The sequence below is a fragment of the Mus pahari genome, chromosome 12, assembly GCF_900095145.1.
Source record: "Mus pahari chromosome 12, PAHARI_EIJ_v1.1, whole genome shotgun sequence".
Classification (NCBI taxonomy): domain Eukaryota; kingdom Metazoa; phylum Chordata; class Mammalia; order Rodentia; family Muridae; genus Mus; species Mus pahari.
Genome location: NC_034601.1, coordinates 8,283,130 through 8,305,333, shown reverse-complemented (window position 1 = coordinate 8,305,333; position 22,204 = coordinate 8,283,130). Strand labels below are relative to the sequence as shown.

The 22,204-nt window shown below is 42.5% G+C and overlaps 1 protein-coding gene across 2 annotated transcripts in view; it reads right to left on the bottom strand.

Moving 5' to 3' along the window:
• The window catches only part of Shisa9 (shisa family member 9), a 288,337-nt gene that overhangs the window by 19,462 nt on the left and 246,671 nt on the right, over positions 1-22,204 (bottom strand). For both annotated transcript variants that reach the window (XM_021209826.2, XM_021209827.2), the window contains exon 4: positions 6,643-6,798. In XM_021209826.2, coding sequence (XP_021065485.1) covers positions 6,643-6,798 — 156 coding nt within the window. The remainder of the gene's footprint in view (positions 1-6,642; positions 6,799-22,204) is intronic.

Genomic DNA, 22,204 nt, shown 5'->3' with positions numbered 1-22,204 from the left:
GTGGGCCTGACAAAGCAGTGACAAAGTCTCTTCTATGAATCCATTGACCGTTAATAAGATAAGTGAGCTACCAAGTGAGTACTAAAGTCCTCACTATAATTGGCATGAGCTGACATGAGGGGACTGACTATTTGGGGATGGAAAAAAAAATGCTCATTTAAAGGGGATGGACCTTTTTAGACAGAACAAGAGCTGTAGGATGGAAAGGGGAACAAGGAAAAGTCAAGTGTCCCGACCTATTTACTACCTTTACTGGGATGTGGTTACTCAACTCTAAGGATCTTTTCAGTAACTGCTACTGTAAAATTAGGAGCTGTGTGTTTTGCTTCTTGAAAATGTATCTCATAGTATATTTCAAATATATTACACCTCAGTTATACTCAGCATCATGGGAAAGCTTTTACCTTCAGAGGGAAAACAACTGATGTTGTTGAGCCTTGCCCCAGAGACAGTAGTGAGGAGTAAAAAGACCCCACAGAAGGAGGAAGCAAAGTTGGCCATGGGCCCACAGGAGGGAGCGTAGGGAGTGGTCCTCAACAGCTCTTCTTTTAACCTAGTGGTATTCTTCGTTAGAAGTAGCTCAGGAGAAGCACCGTTTTGTGCAAACAACAGGATTTCCAAGTCAAGCCATCTTGAATGTGAACTCAGTTAACCATTCTGAGCCTCGGCTTCTCCATCAATCTACAGTATTATAGACGCAGTACAGTAGGTCCAGTGCCTCCCTTGGGCACATGCTGCTTTGGAGGTCAGTGGTATTAGCCTCAGCTAATAGCCAGCTTTTTTTTTAAAAAAAAAAAACAAAAAACAATTAAACTGTCTGAAATCAGTTCATGCCTGGGGGCCTCATGTTTTTCCTTGGTCTTATGCACAATGTAGCCACAGAGAGGATGAAGAGTGATTCCTGAGCTGTTGTTGTTGTTTTACATTTTTACTAGAAGATGTAACATATTCTGGGAAAAGGTCACCTGTCAAATGGCAAAAGGGAGATCGTTTCTTAACATTGAACTAATTATTTGGTGAAGATGAAGGTATGCAGCATTGCATCGTCATGCTGGTGAATTCCTTCTTTCTTAGACTGGGTGCCCAAGGCTAAACTGAACCAGATAAAGGGCCTGTGGACTCCTGCAGACACTTACAGAGTCTAGGAGTTGAACCTTGGAAACCTATGACCACTGGATCAGGACAGATGATAGATAAATGCTGACTGCTGGTGACTTCTTGTGTGTCATGTGCATTGGAGATCACATAATAAGATGGAGTTTCCCCTGACGAAGACATAGGAGCCCTCCCTCTCTGAAGCACCAGGTGATCTTTAGGTACACTTCTGCCTTGCTCAAATTGTTCTATGAAGAGACACATCAGTCCTCACCCTGCACTTGCCAGCACCCAGCACATGGGTCATGGAAGGGTAATATTAACGATGTCAACCTATAAGGAACATTGGAAATATCTCCAAACTGTTTAAACCCATATTACAGTCTCAGTGAAAAGGGTCAGGTGTGTGGTACAGGCTCTTTGGTGGATGGGTAAGTGACCCACATCTGGATAAGTGGCTTGGGCTGGCTCTGCTGATTCTTAGGGTTCACAGAAAAGTAATGTGTTCTTTGTTTCCTTATGCATTTGTTTTTTAACCAGGCCCCTGAAGTAAGAAAAGGATGTCAAGAATATGGATTCTGCTCTCTCTGTCAACTGGAAATTCATGCCAATCAAGGTCCTGGTGTATCTGGGAGTCTAGAAGAAAGTTATGACTGGTAGACAGTTCTTCTGGAAGGGGACAGCAATGGGCTGAAGTGCTTACTACATGTGAGAACTGCCTCTATCTAGGTCATTCACTGTATGTCATTGTGGTTCTGTTACACAGGAGAAACTGAGGCCCAGTGAAGCCAATAGGGTCTGAATGAACTCACTTAGTAAAGTTTGAGTCGGGACATACTATTCAGTCCTGACCAAGTTTAGTCTCATGTACATTCTTCTTCATTCTTGCTAGTCACCCCAGGTTCTGCCTTGACATGATGTTTATCATATGTCAATTCACTGCCTTTACAAAGGGCACAGGTGGTTCAAAATGCCCCATACAGTGCTGGATACTGGAGAGACAATGTGGATAGGGCTGGCCATGTCCTTGCCTCAATGTCTCCTATAGTCAAGGGACACCAAACTCAGTACCGGGAGAATAAACAAACGAATGAATGAATGAGTGAATGAATGAATGATATCTCACCTCAGCATACTTTTCCCCACAGAGTCCTATGTGACTCAGCTCCTGACATTTCCCTCTTTTGTGCTAGTCTTTTGCCAATAGCTGAGCCATGAGTCTCCTGGGAACAGACATCATTCTACAATCGCTTCCCTGACATGCCCATGTGGTATGTGCGAAGGCCCTAAAGTCCTTAAGAAGAAAGTTCTCTCTAAGCACGAATGGGGTAGCAAAAGTAGAATGAGAGACAAAGGCAGGTAGGGTTGGGGAATCAAAATCTGGAATAAAAGGGCTTATAACCCTTCATTCAAATCTGGCCTTACACCAGCACTGGCAGTGAATGAACGGGGTGTTTAAAACCCCACAGTTGTTATGACAACTAGATGAGGTGGGATGGTTTCCTGGGACAATTTTAAAATTGGGGTGGTATTAGGGGATCGTCCACTCTGCTTCTTTGTTTGTCAGATGAGGTAGGAGTCCAGGCACTTCGGCGGCTGCTCTGTGGCATGCAGCTAATGGCTGCTCTGTGGCATGCAGCTAGGGGCAGGCAGAGCTCAGACAAGGCTGGAGCTTCTCATAAGCACCTAATGTCTTGGATAGTAAAGCCTTAAAAGTAGATTTATTTCCTAGGGGGTGTTTTGAAGTTGGCAGGTAACAGTAGAGGCTGGCTAGGCTTCTCGTATCCACTGGATTGAGGTATTTTACACTGGGAGTCTGGCCCTTGGAGGCTGCAGAGCTTGCCATGGCAAACCACTTTTAAACAGCCTTGCTCCTGGGTGGTAATGATCCTCTAATGAAATGCGTCTCCTGTTCACACCAGTTTGCATTACACCTTAATAAAGAACCCTTGAAAGAACATTTATTATAGGATTTGAGTTCAGTGATGTAGGCTGATGTTAGAGTCCTGGGGAACCACTGGGTCAGGCAATTCCTCAGCTACAAACTCCTCCACTAAGAGAAGAACCACTTCACCCACCTGTCAGTTAAAGCCCAAGAACCTTACAGCTGTCAATGGAGCCAGCAGAAGGGGACCCCGTTAGCCACTTACTAGATTGGGGCAAAATCCCAAGAGAGATTCTTCCACCTGCTACAAGATACAAAGATGATTCCTTAAAATCCAGCTCATCTTTGATTCTTGTCAAAGGTAAGCTTATTCATTCAAGCAACAAATATTCCAGAAGTTCCTGGTTGCAGAAGAAATGGTTACATAAGAAATGCCAAACACATTTTCATATTGCAAATTTCATTCCAAATGCTCTGCAGACATCTCTTGTCTACAGCAACCCTGAAGAAATCCTGGGAAGGATCAAGGAGCTAGGTTGGAACATTCATCTATTATTTACACTAAGAGCTACTAAGGATCTGGTGGGGGAGAACTCTAAGTTAAGAAATGAGATGCATGGGATAATATGACCAGTTCTCAAAGAAATAAAACACATCTGAGCTGATTATTCTTAATGCCAAAACAAGAATCGCATATAACAGCAGATGTTATTTGTCTCTGAGCTGCAGCGCTCAGAAAGGGAGGTGGGGTCAGAAGAGTGTTTGTAGGTTGCCACAGCTGTGTGAGCAGTGAAGTCTCACCTGCTCTCCTGGGCAACAGTACCCCCCCTTCCTTGTAATACAGGATGCTTGTGATACACATGTTATGCAAGAACACAGTGTACAATCAAGAAGGTTGATAGCTACAGAGCATAAGACTTGACGTTTTCTAGGGGTCAGGGAGGAAAATAAATAGATTAGGAGACAAAGGTAATAGAAAAGGAAAGTTTACCAGGCTGAAGATGTAGAAAAGCCTGTGTCTTTATTAAACATGTGACCTTGGTACTACACACTTGGTTCTAATTATTCTATCCTGAAGGCCTAAGGCATTGGAGAACAGGAGCTCTCAGATTTCTGGTATAAACACTAATTACCTAGCCTGTTTCTGTCCCAAGGTGAGGTCCCAATACACTTGTTTTATGAATATTTTTATCAGCATAAACCTTAGATACCACAAACATCAGCGCTACATCCTAGTAGCGCTTGGTTCTGGGGTTAGGGTATTTCATAGTGAAATCTGCAAAGAGTATCTATTATCTCATCTCTGTTGAGGGGCTGGAAGGCAAGAAGATGAAAATTTGATCAGAAAAGACAGTGTATCTGTGCCATTCTCTACCTGAATGACATTTTCTGGAACTAAAACTATGTAAGAATAAATGAATAAGTCTTGTAAATAGCCAGAAGGGCAGAAAGATCACCGCCACCAATAAATCCAGTGGAATTCCATCCAAAGGAAGTTGTTACATGACAAAGACTCTTGGTAGTCAATTCTTTTTGTGAAGGAGAAGAGTTCTCCATAAGGAGAATATTTAAAGATAATGACGACACCCTCTCAGGGGGACCCAAGCTGAGACTGAGATAAGATAGAATCACAAAATGAGTCAGCTAGGCTTCTCACAAGACAGCGGGGCTCTGGAAAAGGAGGATGACATGAATGGTGGGACTTTGCTTGCTTCATTTGAAAGACCTCTGTATGCTCATTTTATAAAATGGAAAACTGAGGACTACTGAGGGTTAGGTAAGTGCACAGAGTCAGGCAGAAGCTGTGGCAGAGCAAGGATTTGAGTTCATATCTGTCTGGCTTTTATCAGTTCATCAAAAGATAAACTTGGAGAAGTGGCAGATGACATGGCGGAAAGGCAAGCTTAAATACCTCTCCTCAAGATAAGGACAAGAAAATAGAACTCACAGGACATGGTAAGAAGGAAAGAAATTTCCCATGTCTAGAGTGAGCAAGAATATGGAAAACAGGAGCAGGATTTGGGAGAGGGTGTTAAGAGCAAGCAGTTGGGAAGGGATGCAGTTCTCCTGAGTGTCAGGCTTATGGCATAGTCTAAACCGTAGGCCTCAGCTGGGGCTTCACATTATAAAGATCCAGATGTTTTATTTTACATACATGGGTGTTTAGTCATAAATCTTGGTGCAGTCCTGGTGCTTGTGGAGGTCATCCCCTGGAAATGGAGTTACAGATAGTTATGAGCCACCATGTTGGTGCTGGTAATCAAATCAGGGTCTTCTGGAAGAGCAGCTAGTACTTTTAAGCACCGAGCCATCTCTCCAGCCCCATTTGTTTTTTCAAATGTCCATAAGCATGCGATGAATTCCATTCTTAACCTGCTCAGTTAGAATCTCCATGGTGGCCTGTGGCCTTGGTGCTGCTTACCACAACAGGTGATTCTGATACTCTGCATCCATCATTGAGAACCTGGGTTGTCATAACCAGGCACTAGTCAGGAACTGACAACTTTGCTCTGGATGAATCTTCATCCAGCAGAATGTGTCTGAGAGCAAATTGCCATGCTCTAGTGGAAGAGACTGGGGAGACATGGGAGGGAGATTGGTATTGGGTGACAGAAGCACCCGGTCAGTTCTCCACTCTGTTACTGCTCCTGTTGGATCTGTAGAATCACCTCTCAATTCCTTATTCTAATCGTCGAGCTACTGAGTTTTCTTCCATGAGTCACTAAGACAGTATGCATAAGAAGTCAAACATAATGCTGTACACTCGGTAAAAACAAAATTTATAATAGCTCTGCAGTCTACTGTCTAGACCATCCTTTCCCAGGAAATGCTATCCTCTGAAGGAGGGAAACTACCTAGGCTAAGACTGTGGACTATCCATAAGTGTATCAGAGATGGCAGGGGATGCATAGGGGATGGGGATTATCTTGTGAAAAGCCAAGGTATTTCCAAGACTCATCATGTCCTAGATTCTACATCCGAGGCTCTTAAGGATTACCTAGGAAAGATGGGGGTTAAACATAAGGAGACCACTGGAGTATCCAGGTCTTTCTCCCTTGCAAAGAGTTCTCACTAAATAGGTGCCCCAGGTGATTAACCTACACCACACAGCAAGACGGGACTTAATTAGGTCCAAGGAAATAGTTGTGGGAGTCCTTATTATAGATAGATAGTTAGATAGTTAGATAGATAGATAGATGATAGATAGATAATAGATAGATAGATAGATAGATAGATAGATAGATAGATAGATAGATAGAAAATGATAGATGATACATAAATATAGATGATAGATGACAGATTCATAAATACATGTATGTACATAGATATAAATTGATAATGATAGATAGGCAGATAGATAAATAAGTGACAGATTCATAAATAGGTACATATACATAGAAATAGGTAGGTAGGTAGACACAGACATACATGCATTATAGATTTATACATACATAGGCATATACATAGATTCATATATAAATTGGTTCATAGACATACACACATATAAGATAAATAGATAATAAATAAATCAATAAATGATAGACAGATAAGTAGAGAAATGGGTATAATAAAGAAATAAAAATAAAAGGTAAAAAAGTTCATAGGGAGAGGCTGAGTAAAGGAGAGAGGAGAAAGAACAGATTCATATAGGATTCCCTTACCTACTGCCTTTAAGGAGGCATACTTGTTGAGCTCTTTGCCTGGAGGCTGCTGTTCATATGGATTAGAAATCTGGCCCAGGTTGGGGTATGAATGTGGGTGTCCCATCTGCTGGAGCAAAGGAGAAGTGGGCACTGCGTTGTTCATCTGGGTGGTATCTGAAAATGAGTAGACAGAGATGGTCATGAAAAAGCAAGACCTTCCAACCACCCCTCCATCATCTTATACCTCCATCCTAAAACTTTTCCCACACTGTGCTCATGAGTGGCCGAGCATCAGATAGAATGATAAGTTCCCATCACTGTGCAGGACCTTGTGCATCAAAACAGTATGTGGGGGCAGTAGAGAAATGCCCCAGTGGTTAACACTCCATTAGGCTTTTGTAGAGAACTCAGAACCCATACCATCTCTACTCATGGTAAGACTCAGAACCCAGGCTGTGTGACCTTTTAGCTCAGCTACCTTGGCCATAGTTGCATCGTTTCAAATAACCAGCTGGTTCTGGGCAAAGCCTTGACCCGAGATAAGTTCCTTTGAATCTCAGAATCCATACAGCTCACAAATAGCTGTAGTTCCAGCTCCAGGGGCATCCAACGTCTCTGGACTACCTGGGAACTTTCACTAATATGCACACACACGCACACACACACACGTGCGCACACACACACACACACACACACACACACACAGACATACACAGGGACCCAGGATTAAAATTAAAATAAATATTTTAAAATAACAAAATCTGTGACCTGGAAAAGTAGCTGAATGGCATCAGTTCGATTCTTGGTACCCATATCAAGAAGGCAGGGTGTCATCTATCACTTTACCATAAATTTCAGTGTTTTGCGCTAGGCTCACTCCTGCAGGGATAGTGGGCTGAGCAGACTACAATGACCAGAAGCTCATGTGGCCTCTCTGTTCCCAGCACCTTTGCCATCGCTGGTGACCTACAGTCCTCTAAATGTTTGTCAGGTTCTTGACAAAGAGGTAGGCTCTAGGAGCTCTTCTGAGTCCTACTGCTTTGAATGTTACTGAAGTTAAACATCTTGCTACCCAAATTTTGTTTGTTCTTAAATCTGTGAGCATGATGTTGGGTGTCACCTCTGTGTTCTCCCCCTTATTCCTTTGAGACAAGGTCTCTCATTGAATGAGATGTTTTGTGTTGTTGTCAGGCTGGCTGGCAAGCTCTCAGGGTCTTCCTGTCTAGAGTTAGTAGTACATGGGTAGCTGAAATTTATAGTGCATGTATATACAAAGCATGCAATGTCATGTCATGTGACCAAACCTACAGAAATATGTAATTGCCAGAATGTATAGATTTTTGCTCACAAATGCTTTTTGCACTAGTCTATTGTAGTTTGTTTTTTGCTGTAAAGTGGAAAAATGGGCTACTATATGGGGATTCATTTAAAAAATTACATGTGCATTATGTGCATTATACATGCATACGGTAGAAAATCATGCAACTCTTAGGAGGAAAGAAACGTTTCTAAGTAAATCCACCCTATCTATCTAGGGAGTTTCCAGAGACTGCATAGGAAGCATGAGAGGTAGTACAAACATTATAGTGTTTATCTTACAAAAGAAAATGTGCCTATTTCTGCACACCAAGGTTTGCATAAGCTAAACAAAAGATTATAAAGCACATACTGAATATTGGCTACGCATGGGGACAAAATACCACGGGAAGGGAATTTCCAGAAGGTTCATTGTATCAATGCATTCTGAGATGAGATCTGAAGGAAAAAATAGACTATCAGTCAGGTGTGGCCAGTGAGGGATGCACTCGAGACGTGTTATGGGCTGAGGAAAGAGCTGGCGGGTTGCCACCAGAGGAAAGTGGTAGGTTCAGGTTCAAGCTCAGAGCCTGGAAAGTGGTCCCTGGTCTCTAGGCATGCATGGCTGGAAAGTACAGTATAGAGAAAGCAGGACAGGATGAGGTAGCAGAACCTGACAGAGCCCAGCCGGCTAGTTCAAAGACCCCACCTTGACAGCAATGAAATGGGATCCAGAAGACAAAGATGGTCAATCCAGTAGAGCCAATCAGGACCCAGTCCCAGCCAGGGAGTCGGGTAGGATGTCTCCAGCTTAAAAAAAGCACCTGTGTTCATCAAGATGCACACTGCTAGACACTGAGCTACCTCGTGAGATCCCATTAGCCTGCGTTCCCACACTTCCCAGCTTCTGCAACTCTTAGTTGCTGACAGCCCACACAGCTGTTAGTATGCAGAGCCTTGCTCTCAGCTGATGGAGACACCATGCTGGGCTTGCTGCATTTCGCACATCTCTCCTTCAACACCTGGCTGGTCTACAACTAGTGCCTCGCTGACATTAAGGCATGAAGTGCAGGCACTTGCTTCAAGGTGGAGTGACTATGGAGAGATCAGTGGGTGCTTCAGAGCGCACCCTGGATTGGGACAGGTCTTCCCAATCAAAGCCAAAAGTTTGGGCTTTGCAAGCCTCTGTTGCCATTGTAGGGTGACTCTAGCCTGGGCATGATACAAAGAACTATGCATGTCTGTTTTGTAAAATTTTGTTTTCAAAACTAGGTGACACCAAGTTTGGCTCAAGGGCTTTTGTTTGGTCACCCCTGTCTACACTTCCACTAACATCTTCATCCTTGTATGACCATTTTATATTCCCTTTGTGTTTCCGTGTGTGTGTGTGTGTGTGTGTGTGCGTGTGCGTGTGAACATGACAATTCTCTTGCCCCCTGGCTTGATAACAAGCTGCTGTAGAAACTCAAAGACAGAAACCGGGGGGGGGGGGGNGGGAGAGCTTGGTTAACAGGCACAAAGACAAAGTTTTATAGTGAACAGAACTTAGTCTTCTAATAGTCCTTGTCTCATAGTAGGGTAACTATTAACAATAATGTATTGTCTAGCTACAAAATGTAAATAAAATGACTTTTCATGATCTCATCACAAAGATATAATAAATGGCTTGAGGTTACAAATGTGTTGATCACCATAATTCAATCATTACATATATCAGGGTACCACACCCCTAGCTATGTACAATCATTATGTTTTAATTAAAAATAAGATGAAATAAAGCTTTAAAGATTGACTGAGTGGTCAATTTAAAAAAACCCAAGAACATTAGTAAACTAATTAACTAATGATTCCATGCCAAGTCTTTTTGTCCCACCAGGAAGGGATCTCAACCACTAGCTTATTTAGTTAGAACTGATAGCCACCAAGCCAGTCCCCCCCAGGGTGAAACTGGCCCTTCATTCTCTTTGTCCCTATGTCCTGGACCCTCACCACTATACTCAAATCCTATTTCTCAGCTCACCAAGGAAATGCTAACCATTTCATTAAAAGAGGGGAAAGCCTTGTAGAGATGTTCCTCACAGGACATCTTGGAACAGATTTTATATTATTAAACAAAATACTTAACATTCCATTACAGAGTACTTACTTTTACAGTATTTCTGCAAAGTTTCCTGCTACCTCAAGGGCATTGAATGGTTATTGAGCATAAGTAACTATGACAGAGAGGACCCACCAAAATGAATCTTCTCAAAAGAGAAAATGAGGCTGCCCCAAGTCATGCTCCTGCTTCACATTCAGAACCACATGAAGTGACTTTCTGGCAGACTTAGATAGAGATTCTGTGCTAGCTTCCAGACATGCAATATTCAGAAATAATAAAATTCCCGCCCTCCAGGAAACCATCAAGAACTGTTAAACAGACACTTGTAGAGGGCTTTGAAACGTTATTTTTGTTTTCGTAGACAAAAAGAGAGGTTAGACTTCCTAGCCTGCTGCTCAGTTTAAGTCCTCCCTGACAGCATACTCAGCAAGGGAGACCCAAAATAGGCAGAGGAGAGGAAAGCCCAGGTTGGTATGTAAGGAAAACAGAACAATCAGGATTGCAAGCTGGTACAACCACTCTGCTGGTTCCTCAGAAAATTGGACATAGTACTACCTGAGGTACCAACTATACCACTCCTGAGCATATACCCAGAAGATACTCCAACATGTAATAAGGACACATGCTCCACTATGTTCATAGTAGCCTTATTTATAATAGCTAGGAACTGGAAAGAACCCAGGTGTCCTTCAACAGAGGAATGGGTACAGAAAATGTGGTACATTTATTTACACAATGGAGTACTACACAGCTATTAAAAAATGATGAAGTCATGAAATTCTTAGGCAAATGGATAGAACTAGAAAATATCATCCTGAGTGAGGTAACCCAATCGCAAAAGAACACACATGCTATACACTCACTGATAAGTGGATATTAGCCCAAAAGCTCCAAATAACCAGGATACAATTCACAGACTACATGAAGCTCAATAAGAAAGAAGACCAAAGTGTGGGTGCTTCAGTCCTCCTTAGAAGGAGAAAAATATGGAGATAAGGTGTTGAGCAAAGACTGAAGGAAAGGCCACCCAGAGACTGTCCCACCTGGGCATTCATCCCATATACCAAACCCAGACACTATTGTGAATGCCAAGAAGTGCATGCTGAAAGGAGCCTGTGAGGCTGTTCCCTGAGAAGTCCTATCAGAGCCTTACAAATACAGAAGCAGATGTTCACAGCCAACCATTGGACTGAGTGTGGGATCCCCAATAGAGGAGTTAGAGAAAGGACTGAAGGAGTTGAAGGGGTTTGCAACCCCATAGGAAGAACATCAATATCAACCAACCAGACCCCCCAGAACTCCCAGGGACTAAGCCATCAACAAAGGAGTACACATGGCTCCAGCTGCATATGTAGCAGAGGATGGCCTTGTCATGCATCAATGGGAGGAGAGGTCCTTGGTCTTATGAAGGCTCTATAGATGCCCCAGTTTAGGGGAATCAAGGGCGGGGAGGTGGGAGTGGGTGGGTAGAGGAACACCCTCATAGAAGCAGGGGCCAGGAGGATGTGATAGAGTGTTTCCGAGAATGAGGGAAACTTGGAAAGCGGATAACATTTGAAGTGTAAATAAAGAAAATATCCAATTTTTTTTTTTTAAAAAAAGACCATCAGTGTGAATGAAGAATGCAAAACAGGTGAGATTTAGGTTATACTCTGAAATGCTGTGACCAAGATAAGAAAAGAAATATAGATGTGTGAATGTATGTGTATATCTATGGTTGTGTGTGCAAATACATGTTTATCTAAATATCTATACTAAGTGCATACATAGTTTTTGCATAGTTATGGCTATAGAGAAATCCACTGACACTAGCAATGTCTTTCTCTTGGAAGAGTAATTTTCCTTCTTGATACACCTCAGTTCTAGAGAGATCTCATGTGCCTGCATAGAAACTCTCTATCCAACATAAGAAAATAACCCACGTGCTTATAATTTTACAGTTCATTACACCCTTAGAGAGACTCCAGAGCTTTTGCTGTTCTATGATGCTAGCCATGCTCCATCAACAAACTCCATTATCATGCAAGAAACTACTGACATCCTGCACTTTTCTTCTAAGACAGAAAGGGGCCTCATGTAACTGACAATCATTCTCAAAGTAAGTCAAGGCATAATTACTCTAATTGGAAGCATCTAGTATTCTTACACCAAGGTAAACCACCTTAGACATGCCATTATCATGAGGTATATCTTCATCACTCAATAGAAATAAAGTGAATGAAATTCAGATCATGTCAGTTAGGGTGGAAAAAAAACCAAAAAACAAAAAACAACAGGTCAGTTACAAACACAGATGGGCTGCTCTGGGTTCCTGTGCAGAGAAAACAAATGACCACTGACTTTTTTTGGAAGGAGTAACAACATGAAGAGCCCCAAAACATCCCAAGAGGGGGAACAGCACAGAAATACACTGGAAGCTCCAAAAGTGCTGCTTTGATGTTCCTCAGGAGCCGCCTTCCCAAATGCTGTCTCCTTTACTTACACTACTAGCCTTGTCAATAAGGGCTGTGTGCATGTGCATGCAAGTTCATGTTGGCATGCAGGTGTGGGTGTGCATGGAGAGGCCGAAGGGCAGGGTCAGATGTCTTCCTCTATGTATTTGTTTAGCCAGGGTTTCTCACTGAACTTGGAGCTCATTGATTCGGCTAGACTGGCTGGCCAGGGATTCTCTTATCTCCAGCTCCTCTGTCTCAGGTCTACCAAGTCCATCCTTCCTTCTTAGAGTGTCAAGGATCAGACTAGGTCCTTGTGCTTGGAAGGCAGGCACTTCATTGACTGGATCTCCTCAGCCTCTGTTAGCTTTTGTTGAGGGACAGATTTTTTTTTTTATTTTTCTGTGGGTGAATGTTTTGCCTTCATGTACATATGTGTACCATGTGTGTACCTAGTGCTCAAGGATGCCAGAATAGGGTGTCAGATACTATCGAGTCACAGGCAGTTGTGAGCTGACATGAGGGTGCTGCAAATCAACCTTGGTCCCCTGAAAGAACAACTGCTCCTAACTGCTGAGGCTCTGCTCACCCCTCATTAAGGTTCCCTTAACTCTTTCCAACTCCTTTTTCTTGTGTTCCAGAATCCAATTCTAGCACCATATTCAACTGAATCATCTCTCCATCATCTACTTTGGCCATGACACTTTCTCAGACCCTGCAATTCTGATATCTTTGGGTTTTAGGATCATGATTTGGTGGGTACCTTGTTGAATGCCAATTAAAAGAAATATGTCTCAAGTATTTCTTGATACTTGAGATGTATTTCTTGTGATTCAATTATTGTCTATTGCTCCCGATAACCAATTTGGTTTATTGGCACAAAAGCCCAGAAGCAGACACTGTCATCATAGGATGACATAAAGGATGCACATAACAATGACTTATTGCTGAACCAGCTCAGGTGCCAGTGGTTGCTGGATTACTCCACTAGTGAACGTCTCCACTTGCCCCCCTTTTCACTTCCCATCCGCATCTTGATCCATCATTAAAGGGAGCAGGTGTGCATGATCCACACCTACAGAGAAGGAATGGGTACTGTGCCCCTCAGTGGAGATGTGCCACTTGGCACTCATTTTCATTCTCTGTTTCATTGTACGTACATGAATTGTGTCTTATGTTCCCCAATGAGCTCTTCTGCCATACTTCCATTTTTTTTCTTTATGTCTGGAAGTGGCATTGTTTGCTTCTTAGTAATGTAATCTATCTCCAGAATCATATTATATGTGTCCTGTCCTGCCCCAAAGATCATCCATCTTTCTGAGAACCTGGTTCATTTTACTGGAGAAAAGCACTAGACACCAAAATTTGTATGTTAGTGAAGTGTGGTTACGTCTCATATCCCTCAGATGACATAAAAAGGACATTCCTGTGTGTGAGAACATAGCCACGTGCTCACATCTGTAAATACCTATATGTGCAACCACCTGTACCTGTATTAGCTTGTGCGTGTTTGCATTCTGATGTCTCTAACATCATTGATCCATTGTCAAATGCATCATTCTTGCATCCACTTGTTCACCTTTTACCCCAATAATGATAAACTCAACTCCCAACTCCCATTGTCCCCCATCATGCTAGTGATTTATTGATTCATTTATTTTTACATATAGGGGAGGTGTGTGTGTGCTAACATTATAGTTTTTAGCTCATATTCAGAAGGAAACAAACTTTATCCACTAGAATACAGTGATTGAGAAGTGCGTATTTAAATTTTTATTATCATTACTAATTAAATAAAATTATATATTTCAATTTAACATTTCATGTATGTATATGATGTATTTTCTTGCTTTGCACCCATTGCCCTGTCTTGTCCCTGCCTTCACAATTCCCACTCATCCCCCCCTTTATCTTCTTCCAAATCATGTGTATATTTTGGAACTCTGGATTTTTACATATAAGAGAAAACATATAACATTTGTCTTTCTGACTCTCCAGTTCCACACTTTTACCAGCAAATGGCACACCCTTTGATCTTCTGTGTGACCAAATAAAACTCTACTGTGTATATGTATTATGCTTTTTAATTCATTCAACTGTTGGCTATGGAGGCTAATACATAGGGTATTGTGAGTAATGCTAAAGTGTGCAGACATCTCTGTGGCATGCTGACCTCGATTTCTTGGTTTTTATACCCAGACTAGTAGAGTGGGATCAACTCTAGTTTCATTTTTAGTTTATTGAGCAACCTCCATTCTGGGGCCACACGGTTAGCATTCCCACCAGCAGTGAGGATGGGCTGCTTTCCCCAGCATCTTTACCAGCATTGGCTGTTCTTTCCTTGATAGGGACTCTGACTGGAGTGGGATAGGATCTCCATGTCATTTTGATTTACATTTCCCTGATGGCTATGGAGACTAAACATTGGTCAAACATTATTGGCCATTTACTTTTGTGAGATTATAATACAGTTAAAACATTCCCTTCTTCTTGGCTCATTCCAGACCCTCCCATGTACTAGGCTAACTCTCATTCAAATTCAGAACCTCATTTTTTTCACCAAATATTATTGAATACATATATGTGTATATATTGCTAAATATAATGAGTTCAGTCCACACAATGCTATTTGTATTTGTGTTTTCAGCTCTGACTCTTTGGCAATGGACAAACAATCTGTGTGTTCTTCCCTGAAGAAGATGCCCCTCCCTCTTCTGTATTCCTTGGCTCCTTATATTCCTTCATGTAGGAATGAGGCCTCCCAGGTTTCCCATCCATGCTGGTAAGGACTTGGTGTCTTCTTTGTTCAGCTCACATTTGGGTAATCATGTTGGTGACACTTTTTTTTTTTTGAGAACTATGTAATTAATTTGCTGATTTTTAGATCAAATTATTCTTGCTTTGGTATGTTTTTATTTCAGTTCATTACATGCTCTATACATTAATGACTTGTGAACTGGAGAGATGCCAGAACTTCTGCCCCATCCTTCAGGTTCCCTCTTTACTCTACTGGCCATCTCCTGGGCTGCACAGAAGCCTTTTATGGAAGCAATCCTATTTGTCAGGTTTTATTATTGAGTTGTTGAAATCTTTTGCACAAGTCCTTGCCTGTGCCCGTATCTTGATGTGTTTCCTCTGCTTTGCTCTCTCAGTTTTAGAGTTTCCCATTGTGCATGAAAGCCTTTGATTCATTTTGAAATGAACTTTTGTACTGGGTGAGGAACAGATGTCTAAACTTCTACACATGAATATATGAATATATACTTCTTCTCCTGGCACCATTTGGTAAAGGCATTTTCTAGTCTGCATTGTCTTCCCTTTTGTCAGAAGACAGACAGACAGACAGACATAGAGAGACAAAGAGAAACACAGAGACAGAGATACACACAGAGAGAGAGAGAGAGAGAGAGAGAGAGAGAGAGAGAGAGAGAGCTACTATTTTACTTTTACTATTTGCTCTGGGGAATGTATGTTGGCAGATGTTAGGTAGAGCTATGAATTTAGGGTCTATGAGGAGGTATACAGGCGGGGGAGAAGGAAGAAAATAAGGATAATGGTGATGGTGGGGAAATTAAGAAAGTGAAAATGCCAAATATAGATAACAAATACAGAAGGTTAATGAGACATTTGACATTCTTCATATACGAATTCACCCACTTTTTCCAGGAATCTCATGTATCTGTATATTCGACCCCATTTGACAGGATGAAATCAATAGACAGAGAGGTTTTACCCTACATAATATCCCGTGAGAGTAGTGGAGCCATCCTGAGTCTTGCTTTCAGTCTGACTCTAGGAATCTGTGGTGTTGGGGATATCCTTATTGTCTCTCTGGAAGCTGACAGCCAAATTTCTGACATTCAAAAGTCATTTGAAGGCCAGGTAATAATCAATTTTTAAGTCAAGCTATTATCTTTGCCAGGCATTTTCCCCTAAGTTTCTTCATCTCTATTCACTAGCATATTAAAGACATGGTTGGCAAGACAACAGGGTTTTGATAAAGATGGGCCTGAGAAGAAAAGACTCTGAAAGCTGGTCTGCATTGCCTCCTGGAGGGTCTGAGGATAGAAACAGAGAGACAGAGAATACTGAGACTGTGTCACATGACTTCCCCTCCTTGAACTTGCAACCCTCCTCTCCCTGAAGGGGAGGATGATGGAAGAACTGAAGGAAACTCCAGAGGGAGATCACCAGTTCTGTTCCTGCTTGGGAGTCTAGCTAGAGTCTACAGAATAAAAGCACCTACAGATAATTAATGTGAAAAACAAGGGTATGGGACTGGAGAGCTGGCTCAGCAAAATGCTGGATGTATTAGCAACAGGGGCTTGAGTTCGTTGTCCCAGAACGCACACATGAGGCTAGGCATAGTCTCAAGCACCTAACATCCCAGAGCTGGGAATGTGCTGACTACAATCCCTTGTTTGTGCTGGTCAGGCAGCTGCAGAATCAGAGTGCCGAAAGAAAGTGAACGAAAAAGTTACTTGACATTAACATCTGGTTCCCACATGTCCACGCATGCGCCAGCACATACATGCATGTAGACACACACACACACACACACACACACACACACACACACACACCACGAGGAACACACATACAAACAAGGAAAATAAAGCAGCTGTGTAATTGGTTCAGTGATTCTGAGATAACACATAGCTCAAGAGCTATTACCTCAGAACTGGCCATTGAACCTGACACCCAGGGGGATGGAGTGAATTTTATTCTGCTTTCCTTTCTCCCCTTAGTACATAGTCCACTCAGACAAGTGCTAACAAGGTTAATAGAAGGTCCATTAACTGTGTAAAAAACCTTTCTTTATATTATTTAATAATATCATTTTATAGGCAAGGAAATCAAAGCTCAGAGAGAGCCTTGGGGAAATAGTGCAATCATGAAGTACCCACCATGCAGTCATGAGGACCTAAATTCAATCCCTGGAACCCACATTGAAGAGCCAGCTGTGATTCCCAGCACTGGAGAATGCAAGGCAGATGCTGGGGTCTGCTGGCTGGCAAGGCTAATCCATTGCACAAGGTTCAAGCCAGCAAGAGACCCTAGGGAAAAACACCATATGTGTACTTTGGCTTCCACAGGCAACACACATATATGTACACTTGCAAACATGCAAGTACTCGCGTGCAAGCGCACGTGCGCGCGCACATACACACACAGAGAGAGAGAGAGAGAGAGAGAGAGAGAGAGAAAAGAAGAAGAGAAGAAGAAGAAAAGAAGAAGAGGAGGAGAAGAGGAAGAGGAGGGGGTGATCTCCTAATTTATACGGAGAATGACATCACACCAAGAAGAAGAAGAAGAAGAAGAAGAAGAAGAAGAAGAAGAAGAAGAAGAAGAAGAAGAAGAAGAAGAAGAAGAAGAAGAAGAAGAAGAAAACAAAAGTCCAGACACACCCAGTGATATGTCCAAAGACTAATAGTGTGTCATGACAGCAGCAGGATTTCTTTCAAGGTTGCTCTCCTGCAGTGTTTCCTCCACTGAGCCAGGCTGCTTGTGGAGACTTGGCACTGAGCCTTCTGTGTGGAGAGACAGCCTCCTGCCTCTAGAACTCTTCTTCTTTCTTGTAGTGTCCCAGTCAAAGGAGAAAAGCCCAGTCCAGATCCACGCTTGCTTGCTTTTTCCTTCCTTGATCAAGGGAGCAGGAGTTTCAGTTCTATTTGCAGAATGAATGAGCTCTCCTGTTCCACACAGCCCTGCCTCCTTGTGGAGTCCCTCTGGGCCCTTAGCTCTTCATTACAGTCATTCATTTGCATCAATTTTAATATTTCTGCTCTTCTAGGATCCATGCTTTGTGATCGTTTTAGCCTTTATACTAAAGAATCTCATAAAAAGTTGACTTCAAACCTTTAAACAACTCAGGAGGACAGTGTTTTTATCTGACTGGAGGCCATGTTGGTCCTGACCATGGCTCCTTCATCCCCACCCTTTCCAACAGTTTGCCCAGGAAGACTGTCTTTGCATCCAGCACCATGGGGGGGGGGGCATAATGAATGACACAGGAGTGAGGTTTGGAAGTCACTTTGGAATTAGAATTCTGACATCATCTTCCTATAGCACCTTTGGTGTATTATAAAGTCTTCATAGGCCTCAGCCTTCTCACCTCTAAATTAGGCCCATAACAACTTAAGCTTGCTGTAGGCTTTACAGACACAAAGCAGAACGCCTTTAGTATTAAAGGGGAATCATTACAGGCGTCCTGCCACAGTAGCTGCAGCTTTATTGCCTCCAACTACTACTCAGGAAATCAGAGTCGCATGATGTGGCCAAGAGGAGAAGAGGGTTAAGTTTCAGGATTCTTGGACACTAACCAGATTTTTTTTCTCCAGATGTATCAAAACAGGACCTTTGAGAGAGAGAAAAGTCAGAAGAGATCCCCGTAGGCAGCCATTGCTCAGGTAATTATCATAACAACAACAACAACAACAACAACTACAACGTGAATGGACATTCAACATCAGAACAGAACTCAAGCTTTTAATTCTGCTTTTCCTGCCTAATCTTGCCAAAGCTTTATGCCTAGCATCCTTTTATGGGGAAAACCTGAAATTTCTTTTTTTTGAAAAACCCATCTAGGTTTGTCTTTGGCCACAAGCAAGCAAGCAAGAAAGCAAAGAAAAAAAAGGGGGGGGGGTAGTCAAAATTATCATAAATTTGTCAAAAGAGGATGTGAGACATAGTCGCTGGCCTCCTACCAGGAAATATTCATGCAAAAAGAGAATTAAATCCATCACACTAAGTCTCAGCACAGAGGGACAAGTACCAATTCACAACGGAGGAAGATGTACAAGTGCCTAAGAGTAAAACCTTCGGCAGTAGCAGCTCATGCCGCCTCAGGTTTACGTCTTCAGAGTGTGCAAGCATTTGTTGTTATTTCGACCATTTAGTGTGGGAATATTGTAAAACTCAAGGTGTGAAGTATTTATTTACGTTCACTTGTGGCCAGTTTTATATCCTCTCAAGAGAACAGGCATGCAGTTCGCTGTCTGGGTTTGTATGTCAAGTAAGGAGAGCGCAGAGTGAGAGGCATGTGGGTGACCTGAGAGAGAAGACGGCATGTTATAATTTATCCAGCTCAAGCTGTGATGGAGCCAGACACGTGTGCAGATGGTTTAGTGGTTACAAATGCTTACCACTTTTACAGAGGACCTGGGTGCAGCTCCCAGCACCCACATGGTGGCTTACAACCATCCAGTTCTAGGGTACCCAACGCCCTCTTCTGGCCCCTACAAGCTCCTGCATGCACATGCTGCACATAAACGCATGCCAGCAGACAGACAAAAGAGAACACTCATACATAGAAATAAAATAAGTAAATATCTTTAAAGTCTAGTTTGGCTTCACAAGATAGAGAATCTGCTTTGTCTATATCCCAAAAACAAAAACAAATACAACAAAGTAACAAAAACGGCAAGAACAAGGGGATATTTAACTTTAGTCTGAAGTATCATCGTGTATATGCTTAAGAAACTCAAAATTCCCTGCTGCTGCATGTTGCCATCACTTCTGGAAACAGGTAATCTCCACAATGCTGTTGTGGGAGTGTGTGTGCCCTCTGAAACTGATGTTGGAATTGATGCCTCAGCAGAATGGCACTGAAAAGCCATGAACCCTCTAGTGTCTACTAGGATGGCTTATGAAGTCTCATGGGACAGTGTTAGGGACCTTGAGAGGGGGTAGCTCCCCCGTGCTTTGCAGTGTCTGTCTCTGAGCATGCTCATTTACCCTTCAGTTTCCTGCCATGAACAGGTACAGTATTATGCCTTGCCAGATAGAACTGCCCAATTCTGGTTTGTCAGCCTCTACAACCTGAGGTAAGTTATCATCTTTCCTTTATAAATTGCCTTGTCTCAGGTACTTTGTTATAACCAAAGGGAACGGACTAAGACAGGTATTTAACTCACCAATGATATAGCTCAGGACCATCACTATAAATCCAAAAGATGGTTCAATGCTCACACCAGCCATTTTGGTCAATGGCATGAGCAAGTTCTACCAGTGGAAACTTGGCCCGCTGCTCATCTGCTTCAGAGTGCTGTGGGTTTGATCCTTTATCCCTTCTCCCTGCACCCTTCCCTCTAACTCCTCATATTCTGTGATCTCCATTTGTCCTGGCATGGCCATTCTCTATCAGCCACAGAATGGGTAGTCATCCATTTTAGCCATCTTTATTTCAAGTCTTAATATTATTGTGGGATTAGAAACCAGGTACACAAGCAAGGTGGAACAAATTATGTTGTGACAATTAGCCATGTTTTTAAATGCCATTTTAGTCCACAGAATGTTCTGCTTTATGCTTATGAAAGTGGTGCTGAACTATCTTTTACTTCTCAGCTTAGGTGTCACATCCTCTAAGAGACCTACCTCATCTCCACAGCATCAGGAAAGACAGTTTTACACAACATTAATATTTACAAATGGTGATGATCTTATAAAACGTCACTCAGAAATGCTGCAGACATCTCAGCCTGTTTAAGCGCGCACAATGGCATTTGCACATTGGCAAAAATAGCTCGACAACACACATTACAGAACATATATCTCTGTTGTTGAGTAATGTGTAACTGTATTCTTGTGGGTCCCTCGATGAGCTTGCTACAGCTATGTGACAAGGTTCTATAAAACTGGGTGGTATTAACGGAAGTGTGTTGACCTCCAGTCTGGGAGCCAGGAGTCCAGGATTAAGGTGTGAGCAGATGTAATTCTTTGTAATTCTTTTTAAGGCTGTGAGAGAAAGCATGCAGAGCTGGTGTCCTGCTATTCCTTGGCTTACAGGGCTTAGCTTTATTTCACATGCTGTCCATCTGCAAGCTGCTTTAGCTGAAATTCTCATTTTCGTGAAGGCACCAGTCTCATTGAATGAGTGACCTACTGTGCTCCAGTAGAGAGTCATCTCAACTCATGTCTGCAGTGACCTTGTTCCCAAATAAGGGCACATCCATTGACATTAGAAACTACAGACTTCTTTCTGCATATGAACTGGAGCAAAGTATAATTCAATCCAGGAGTCTGCTTTCTTCACTACTCACCTGACAGCTCTTTCCCCACACCTCTCTGAGATCAGGAAATACGTGTGTCTTCTTCCTCCCCTCCCCTGCCCTGCCCTGCCCTAGCTTCTCACATGGCACTTAGTTCTTACAGGAGAGGAAAAGAAGAGGACAGTTTCCCAGATATCTGCCTTGTAGCAGATAACACATAAGGTGTTCTACTTTATCTCAAGTCAGACTTTGCTCAAAGCAAACTGCACAGATTCTCTCTCTCTCTCTCTCTCTCTCTCTCTCTCTCTCTCTCTCTCTCTCTCTCTCTGTCTTTCATATTATGTAGTGCATAAATCATTTATTAATGGAGCATTTGATACCTAAGACAGAAAATTACAAAAAGCAGGAGGTAAAGGGAGGATAATAAAACAAATGAGGAAACTGGATGCAGCTTTCATGCAAATCCAGGTTACTGCGCTGCTCAGTAACGCAGCATATTTCTCTTACAGATGTGTGATGAGAACTAAGTAATCCACACCAATTCTGTAGCAAAGATGTTAGCACAGGACAAGGAAGGACCCCTAGACAATCCTGCATCAAGTACTGGCTAGCCAACTAGTTTGCTTGCTGCCTGGCTTATTCAAAGTATACCAATAAAGGTATGTTGATAATCCCAGCACTCGGGAGGCAGAGGCAGGCGGATTTCTGAGTTTGAGGCCAGCCTGGTCTACAAAGTGAGTTCCAGGACAGCCAAGGCTACA